The 9835-nt window shown below is 43.9% G+C and overlaps 1 protein-coding gene across 1 annotated transcript; it reads left to right on the top strand.

Moving 5' to 3' along the window:
• The first annotated feature begins 1363 nt into the window (after nt 1–1363).
• TMEM254 (transmembrane protein 254) lies at nt 1364–8096 on the top strand. Its single transcript, XM_053949765.1, has 4 exons — nt 1364–1535; nt 3082–3185; nt 4365–4424; nt 6547–8096. The coding sequence occupies exons 1-4, from the start codon at nt 1434–1436 to the stop codon at nt 6665–6667; spliced, it is 387 nt and encodes a 128-aa protein (XP_053805740.1). The 5' UTR covers nt 1364–1433; the 3' UTR covers nt 6668–8096.
• Nucleotides 8097–9835: the final 1739 nt, after the last annotated feature.

The raw sequence follows: 9835 nt of genomic DNA, 5'->3' as shown, positions 1-9835 counted from the left end.
AAACAGGTAGCAAAGCTCAAAGTATAAACCCGCTCAACCCACCCCCCAACATTTCTACCCCTTTCCAGCACCTTTCCAAAGGCCCTGGTGAATCATCACCGAGACCACATTCCCCAAAGGGCACAGAATAGAAAATGCTGGACTTAAAACACTTTGAATCGCCAGTTTTCAAAAGGGAAGGTACTCTGTACTGTTCTGGACTGGACTGTTGAGTGGGAGGAAGGTCAATAGCTGTTTATTCTGTCCCAGGAGCGAGCGCCACTGCAGCCTGCGAGCCGGGCTGTGCTGCGGCAGGGACAGCGCGCGTGTCCCAGGGACAGCCCCGGCAGCCGCCTCCGCCCCGCGGCGCCGCTCGGTGCCACCAGAGGGCGCTCCGGCCCCCGCGGCGCGGGCTGCGGCCGGAGCCGGAGCTGCCCCGGAGCCGGGCGCGCATCGCGGGCCGCGTCTGCTGCGATTGTCCCTTTCCCTGCCTTTCCTCCACCCCTAAGCAAACTGCTGCAGTAAAGTAGCAAGGAGTCAAGTTGAAAAGCTCACTCCAACTTCTGTGCTGTTCCACGCTGCGTTCGGTACAGAATTGCAGAATCGATTAGGTTGGATCTGTGACCGAGCACCACCTTGTCGACTAGACCATGGCACTGAGTGCCACGTTCAGTCTTTTCTTAAACACCTCCAGGGACGGTGACACCACTACCTCCCTGGGCAGCCCATTTCGGTGTCTGATCACGCGAAAGTTCTAGTGTGGTTCTGGACTATGTCCTTTTGTCCTGCCACTGTCTGCCTGGGACAAGGGACCAATTCCCACCTGGCTACACGCTCCTTTCAGGCAGTTGTACAGAGTGATAAGGTTTCCCCTGAAGATCCTTTTCCCCAGGCTAAACAACTCCAGGTCCCTCAGCTGCTCCTCGCAGTGCTTGTGTTCTAGACCCCTCACCAGCCTTGCTGCCCTTCTCTGGACACATTCCAGCAGCTCAAAATCCTTCCCAAAGTGAGGGCCCTGAACCGGACACAGGACTCGAGGTGTGGCCTCACCGGTGCCAAGTACAGTGGGATAAACCCTTGCCTGGTCCTGCTGCCACACTGCTGCTGGTCCAGGCCAGGATGCCACTGGCCCTCCCGGCCAAGCGGGCACCCTGCCGGCTCACGTTCAGCCAGCGTCGACCAGCACCCCCGGCCTTTCTCCGCTGGGCCACTTCCCAGCCACTCTGCCCCCAGCCCCGGGCTTGTAGAGGCCCAGTGCAGGAGCCGACACTCGGTAACAGCGGGGCTCCGTCCAGCCCCGGCAGGCGGTGCCGGGCCGCTCCCCGCCCCGGGCCCGAGGGCAGTGCCCGCCCGGGGCTGGGCGAGGCCGCCCCCTCCGCCCGCCCGGCCCCGCCCCTCTCAGCCCGGCCTTAGCGGCGGCGGCGCGGCCTCCGCTCACAGCGCGGCCCGGCGGGATGGCGGCGGCGGCGGAGCGCGGCCGCGATGGCAGCTGCCACTTCCAGCGCTCCCGGCTCATCTGGATGGTCGCCATCATCTGCGGCATGATCCTGCTCGGTGTAAGGAGCGGCCCGGGGAGGGACGGAGGAAGGGAGGGAGATCGTAAGGAAACCGCGGGGTGCGTGGAGCAGGTTCCCTGCACCGTCCCCGTGTCCGCGGAAATGCCGCTCCCTAAAATAAACGGGGGAAAAAGGAACCTAGAGGCCCTGCTTTGGCCAGGCAGGGGAGAGGCTGGACAGAGCCATGCAGGAAGGCCAGGGTGAGGGAGAGCCCAGCTGGTCCGCGAAGGGAAGCGAGGCCGTGGCGCTGGGGGCGCGTCCCGGGCCCGGTCAGGGCATCCCGGGGCGCGGCGCGGAGCGAGGGTTTGCGGGTGGGTGCCCTGGGAAAGGGGCTGCAGCATTCCCAGAACTGGGAGTTGAGGCACTGAGCATCAGCACAGCTCGCTCCGGGACAGCTGTGCGGCATGTCAGTCCATAAGGTGCATTTACAGGTGAGGGCTTTAGGCACAGGCTGTACAAACTGGTTGTGTTGGAAAACACGCGAGTTCAGTCACCACGTCTTAATTTCAAAAAACAGACTTCAGCTAAATTAGGTTGGATTACTGGAGCAGGGATATTAAGGGCTTTTTGATATATCTGACGAGGTTATGAAAGTCATCCCTTGACTTTCACATGTTGCAATTTTCTTTCTGTTTGCACAGATTTTCTAAACTTAAGAACCACCAATGTAAAAATGATGGTCAAGGCATGGCAAGCCACTCACAAAATAGTTTTTGGGCTGTTTCAAGGAACAGAATGAGCTTTAAGCAGATTCCCTGTTTAAACTCACCACCTTGCCACATCTTTGGCAATGTAAATTTACATATAGTGCGAATCTGAAGTGTTGATACCAGAAGCAAGATAAGGCAGGGTGAACTTTGGCCTAGCGCTTACCTTACATCCCCAGTGGACTGTGAAGTGCACAGCTCATCACTCACTGCCTGCTTCTCCTCCCAGCTTGTGAAAATCAGGGTGCACAGTGCTAAACACTGCGGGCAGCTCTGTGACAGGAAAGAAACCCAGAAAGAATTTTTGCACCTCTGGTCTTGGGATTCATGCTCCGTTTTCTTCTGTACCCTGTTAAAAATAAACAAAGATCTGGCATTTTCTTTTTTAGGGGACAAAAAAAGAAAGACCAATCCCCTAGTTTTAGATAGTTATTCCTCCTAAACAGTGTATTCATTTGGCCTCCTCAGGTCACTTGTCTCAGATTAACTTCTTCAGGACAAAGACAATGTAGGTTTTGCAGCTTCCATGTCTAATAGGTAATGAGCTTACAACTTAAATACTACTTACCATGCAGATGCACTCTTGGTACCCAGACAGCAACTTTAAACTTATCCCCTTTGCATCTGGTATGTCAAGGAATAGAAATTTCCTAGTTGGAGTCTTTCAAAGGCTACTGGAAGAATATGGTCCTTGGACAAGGTTAATGGAATGAAAGAATTTAAGTATTATGAACAAATGAACTCTGAACTCATGGGGCTCAAAAATAAATCTATTTTGAAGTTTAAATTGATAGCACTTCTACCTTGAAGTAAGATAACTAATTTTTTTTTTTTTTTAGTGGGTAACACTTTGGCCTTCAACTATACCTTATAGTTACTTGGGATTATTTGGTACCTTCCTTAATTATTTAGTGGAACACCACCACAAATGGGTATGCTACGGGTAAGTTATATTTGACTGTGTAATTATTTTGCCTCTCTCTGACTCTTGTACTTAGTCTGTGTTAAGCTTTCCTGTAACCCAGTTGTTAATTAGATTTAAAGATCTCTCCTTTCAAGCTCATTACAATTAAGGGTGTGGGGTAATAAGTATGTAGAGGACTAGACAGGCTAAGACTAGCTTGATAGTTTAAAAATTCAACTTCGAATTTGGCATCACTGATGGTTTAACAAGACAGGGAAGAATGTTAAGATACTACTTTTGATGACAGTTGTTAGTCCAAAGTTATACTTGTACCATCTACTGCAAGTCTTTTTCTTCTCTAGTTGTTACTTGAGCAGTCCAGTTCTTCGTTTAGGAATTTTTTTTATCCAGCTTCAGTTATAGAACATTTTCTACCCTGGTACTCACTTCTGATCTACATGAGAAATAACCTGCTGAACAAACTGCATAGTGCTAAGTTTTGCTGGGTTACAAAACTTAGTTTTGCTACTTTAATTAACAAAAGAGCCAGAAAATATTTCCTTGAGCTTGCTGACTTTCTGTAAAGACAGAAATCAGTAGGGCTTTCTTGTTTATTTTACCATGCCTCATGGAGAATCTTCATATCTTCTCAGAGCATCTTTTGCTTTGGCAAGGTATTGAATTGATCCTAACTGAAGATCCTTTTTTTTTTTCCTACAAAAGCTTCTATATAAAAATTCGTAGGCCAAGTGTGGCTTATCGAGTCACATTATATATTCTGAATCTATACACACAGTTGTTTCTGTAGAACTAAATCTGTAAAAACTTAAGTAGCTCCTTAGGACCACTAAAAATACTTGTGTAAGTAAAAGGATAGATTTTGCATGCTTAACTAAGATTAACTTGTACTGCTTTCACTAAGCATTTGGCTTTTTGGCTTAATCTGAGTGCTGAAAATTTTGGAAGCCTAGTGGATACTTCAAATAGCAGGTCAAGGCTTATTGCACAAGTTACAGTTGCTCTGATTTTCTCAGTGGGCTTCAGTTTCTTTTAAGCGTACACTTGTTTTTCATGATGAAAAACACCCCTTCCTTTCTTAGGTTAAGATAGGTTGTCGCTTCAGTGCTTCCAGATTTATATTCTCTGCATAATGCATCTTGGATACAACAGTCTTCTCCCTAATTTTCAGCAAAATAAACCATGTTTTCTTTCCCCCAGGTTCTGGATATCCTGGTTGATTCACATAGTGGAAGCCCTCTACGGTATTAAATTATGCCAGTAAGTTGTTCCCTCCTCTCACTCCATCAGAGGTTCTCTGCAAAGGATTTCTGAATCAAGTAACATAAGCTACAGACTGATTGTGGTGGCTCTCAGCAGCAGTGAATTCAGAGGATGCTGGTAGAATGAATTCTTGCTGCAGTGATAGTTTGCTGTCCTGCACAGTTGGTTGCTGCCAGTTCTCCCAGTGGTTACTCTTGTGCAGGGCAGCAAAACCAAGGGCTGGCAACTTGCAGAAGTGGCAGCAGCAAGGTTTGCCAGAGCTTGTCTGGCAGCCTCTGAACTCCCTGTTCACTGGGTAACACTGCTGCTCAGGAGGCAGAGGGAACAATAGATAGTGTAGAAATAGTCTGATAACTTCAGGTGTTAAAATTTTATCAGATCTTACCTCATCAGGATTGCGATGAATTACACGCTTAAACAATTGCACTTGTATTGTGAGAATACAATTGGGCACTTTCATCTGGGACTCTTTCAGATCTGCTTGCATCTGTGGGATAAAATACTTGAACTAGTTGGACCGTGCAAGCAAGGCCATCTAAGTCTTAGGTTAGGATAACAACTTACCTGGAAGGGAGTGCTGTCCAAGCACATCATCCTTCTGTTCATTTGACTTGTGGTTGCAGTAATTCAGAAGAATGTAGATACTCATTAGGTTCTCATGCTCTACAGAGTCAGGCCAGTCTGTTTGCCATGATGGGTTTCCACTTCATTTGGGTGCTGTCTGTCCCAGGCTTCTCAGGTGACAGCTCTTGGAAGCAACAGGATCTTCTTTCATGGAACACTGCATGAGTTCTTTTTTTTTTTTTTTTGTTTTTGTTTTTTTATGATAGTAGAATATGGATGAATAATTTCTGCCTTCAGAATGAGAGTTAGTAAAAATTTAGTGTTTATCAGACTCTAATTTTAAGTCTGAGTGTGCAAAAAAATGGGTATGTGGGCCTAAGTTGATTATTTTAAGTATAAGGAAACTTGACTACCAGTGAACATACCAAATAAGTGTGTTGTAATTAATTTTTCCAATGAAGTTTTAGAGAGTAGTGTTAAAACCCACAAAAAAAAAAAAAAAAAAGCAGAAATGGTCTGCCCATTATTGTCTAATCAGGAGTGCTGCTTTAGATTACCTAACAGTTGTAACAGTTGTACTTCTGTGAGCACCAAACACCATTTATTTTTACTTATGTAAAAGTTATGTCTACTTGGCAACATCACAAAGGAGGCACAAGGAAAAACTTGTGAGGACTCATACAAATTTGTTAATCAGCAGTAGTATTGTCACTGGCTCTTGGCCTGTATTGCTGCACATGGTTTATTCATTAAGCTTGCTTTGTAGCAACAGGTAAATTTCTTGAGCCCTTGTTCTCCAGGTTCTGCACTAATTTGAAAACACTGCAGCTGGGATTATAAACAAAAAAGGTACAGCTATGCCTGATGGAATTGTTTCCTGGAAATGTGAAACCCCTTGGGGTTTTGTGTTTATACTTGTTCCTTTCAGGAAGACTACTTCTCAAGAACAAGGGAGGAGAAAATGACATTTTCTGTAACATACAGAAAAAGTCATATGTTACATTGAAACTAACTAACATAGGAAGGTCTCTTCTTCATAAATTAAGGGAAGTGCCTTCAGCCCTGTTACCTGTCTAGCCACAAATTCAGGTACCAGTGTTTCTCCATCCCTCATTACACAGTCACTGTCAGGTCTCTGTCCTGCCAGCATTGTCTCCCTTGACTAACACAGTCAACAAGAAATTATATTCAGACTTGTGTATTAAGATCAGTATTAGGATACTCCAGTTTCTTGGTTCTTTGCACACAAACTTCTGGGCTAATGTCAAGTAGGACAGATGGAGATTGCAATTTATATATTGTTGAGGAAATTGTATGCATAGAATGTCTGAAAGAACTTTTGTTCAATAAATAGCTTAAAATCCTAAAACCACAAGAACTGGTATGTTTAGTTAGCACAACAAATGTCTCAGTAATGGAAACTAATGTGCTTAACTGAAATGTTCTAAGCAGTCTGAATCTCAAGGATGGGTAGAGATAGCTCACCTTACTTTCTAAGTACCAGTACAGCCTGCAGGAGCATAAGTTTTTTGACACATTTGTGTTTTTGTTACAGAGCTAAAGGAATCACTGACCCGTCTGTTCAGTTCCAGTGGTTCGTTCAGACCCTTTTATTTGGCTATGCTTCCTTTGGTCTCCTGGTGTCTTACAAGCCTGCAGACAAGAAGCAGTACTAGAAGACGATGAAAGAGGTCACTTCTCACGTACTTAATCTCATTTTTCTGAAAAGACCCCCACATACATGTCTAGGTGCTGTAATTGTCTAAATTACATTCCTTCTGCATGATGCAGTGCCATTCTACCCAAGCAGCTCTCCTCTTACTAAGCAACACAATTAAAATTCACAGGGCCCTGTGGATACTTCAGTAGAAAATCAGATCTTCAATCTTGGCACTACCAATTTTTTATCCTATTTGTTATGCAAGAAGCCAAAAGTTGCTCCTTTGCAGATTTTGACATGTATACTCTGTCACTGACAGCTGGTAGCAGTGGTTGATAAATTACCTTTTCATGAGGAGAATTGTTCTTCAGCAGGGAGGGTTATTGACAGCCACAAGGCAGCTTGCGCCCGTTTTGTAATAGGATTTAAATTTACCTATATTTTCTCTGTGGGACTGACATTGTTGTTAAAGCCTGCTCTTTGCACTTTGTTTTGTCTGCTTATTTTGTTCCACAAAGGACAGACCACTGTACTGCTGCAGGCACATTGAAAAGACCAGGTCTCAGCTCAGGCTGAGGTACAGTGAGCTTGGATACATAAAGCACTTTAACTTGGTTTAATACAAGTGCCTTAAAATTCATGCAGCATGACCTCATCTTTTTAATGAAGATTTTAAGTTATCAGTTATTATAGTATAAAGTAGCTTTGAGGGTAGCTTTTTTTGTGGAGTGATTTATTATCCAAAGGGAAAAAAATTATCGTTCAAAAATCTAGCTGAAAAATTGCTATTTGGGAATGAAATTAGATGTAGTGAATAAACATATACCATTAGTTCCCAGATGCTGATCTTCTGAAACCTAAGGTTGAGAGATCATCATAAGCACACCCCAAGAGTATTTCCTGTATGTGTAGTGAGTCTTCCATCAGACTGTCTTTTACTTTTGAATATTTGAACAAGAATTTAGCCTGTGTAGTTTTAGCACTTTTAAAACAAATAACTATTTAAAGTACTAACTCTGGTGTGGGGAGAAGTTTTACAATGCCACTTGCCATGCTACTGTTCTGGAAGAAAGGGTAAGAAAAGGTTGTTCTTTCTCTAACCTCTGAGAGCTCCACAAGGTAACTTTGTGCCTCGTGCAGTACCTACAGGCTGTAACACTTCGATGTGGGAAGGCCTATTCAAGCACAGATACATAAAGATTTTGCTTTCAGTGGGTACTAAAAGCATGGAGAACTGAAGGGTTTGAAATGGTGGTTTGTTTATCATTTGGGTGTTTTTGTTGTTTAATGGCAAACTGTTTAACTTAAACATTTTATAGAGAAGTAGAAACTCATTTAGTGGCTAGAAATCCAACAGGAATGTTAAGAGCCTGAGCTATGTTTTACTGTGTAACCTTTTGTCTTAGTCTGTGACCCTGAAATAAAGATTTTTAAAAAGTGAAGAAGTTGTTCTTAATACATCCTAGAAATAAAATGCCCATACAAAATACATAGACACCTTCTTGACACCAATATCCGTGTTCACACTTAGAATGTGCAGGATCAGCTTTCCAAAGTAAGTCCCATCACTGATAGCACACTGCCTTCCCCTCCCATGGCCAGGCTGCACTCCAAGCACTGCTCAGGCTCATTCTCAGCCCTTTCCACTGGGCTCTGGAGTGGCTACAGGTAAATCACAGCTCTGAGAAGTTAACCACATCCTGTTAGACTCCCTCTAATTAGACAGGCTTCCTTTTAGACAGGTAGTGGCAAAGCTTCCTCAGGGCAGCCCAAGGAAGCTACAGTAGAAAAAAATATGTACTGCCTTAGTTAAAAAAAATGACCAAGTTAGAACAAGTTTTAGCCAGGCACTGGCATCAGCCCCATTTTTTGAAACCTCCCTGGAATTTTTGTTTAGCATGACAGATTTCAGCAGCTTTCTCCATGGAAGTTGCTGGGCATTGCTTATCAAAGATTCTAGAAAATGCAACTCCCAGGTATTCATCCACCTTCAGACACTTTCTCCCCAGCCTTTACTTCACAGAAGTTCAGTTGTAACACTTGTTTAAAAAAACCACAAAACACCCACAAAAATAAAAACCCAAACAGAAACGAACCAGTGTTCACTGTCAGCCTCTGTCCCACAGCTGTAAACAGCACCAGTACCTGTTTGCTGAAGTTTTAGAGGCTTCACAACACGATTCCAACTGCAAACCTGAGGATAGGTAATGGTGCCTGGCCTGGAGGACAAGGAACAAACCCACAGCATCACAAGACTGAAAATAATATTGAGATACCATTTCTAAGTGTTTATAGTGCCCTTAACAGCACAGTAAAATAAACATACCCTTAATATGTTACAAAATTATTTTTAAAAGCCAGTAGGAACACAAATCCAGGTTGGCACCTTGCCTCACAAAGACACATTCCTGGCTTCAACAGACTCCCTGGAAATGCTGCTGGTTATACTAGGCAACAGAAGCATTTCTCCAGGCTAGTCCAATATCAACAATAAAGGATTACTCTTAATCACTTGGAGCAACTCTTTCCATTGTAATCAAAATGTCCTATCCACAACAGAAGGGCACAGCCACAGAAACGCACCCTGCATTCCCAAAGGTTGGGCTGGGTGTCAAACCACCCCCATCAGAACCCAACCTGCCCCGCTTGCCAAAGGAAAATACTTCCAAATTAAGTAATTCACTTTAACAAAATGTTTCAAAATATCACTTCCCATTGAAGGGAAATCCCAGTGAAACATACAAAAGAGCTTTTACTAAGCTTCTTCTAAATAAGAAGGTAAATCACCGAAAAAGCTAAGATGACATTAATAAAGGTTTTTCAGGATGGATATTTCTGCCAACTTGGCTCGTGACAGCACTGAAAAATAAATCCTGTTTAGACATCCATTTCAAATTGGAAAGAAGAAAAAAACCAACCCTTGCTATGAACGCTAAGTGCAGGACTGGGTATGCCTTATATTAACAATGTAAAGTAGATGCCAAGAAAATTGAAAAAGCAACCATGCCTGTTTTTTTCTAGACATATTAAAAGCCACCCCCATTCATTATTTATTTGGCCTGCATTGGTGATCAAAGAAATAATTTCATACAAGTCAGAACCACCTCGCGTAAAACAGTACTGTAATGCTGTGATTGCTTGGTAGTTTTGTTGCGGAAGAAAACAAAGAAACCACCCAGATCCA

Source organism: Vidua chalybeata, chromosome 8 (assembly GCF_026979565.1).
Source record: "Vidua chalybeata isolate OUT-0048 chromosome 8, bVidCha1 merged haplotype, whole genome shotgun sequence".
NCBI lineage: Eukaryota > Metazoa > Chordata > Aves > Passeriformes > Viduidae > Vidua > Vidua chalybeata.
Note: the sequence above shows the minus strand (reverse complement) of the source record. Positions and strands in the feature narration are given on the sequence as shown.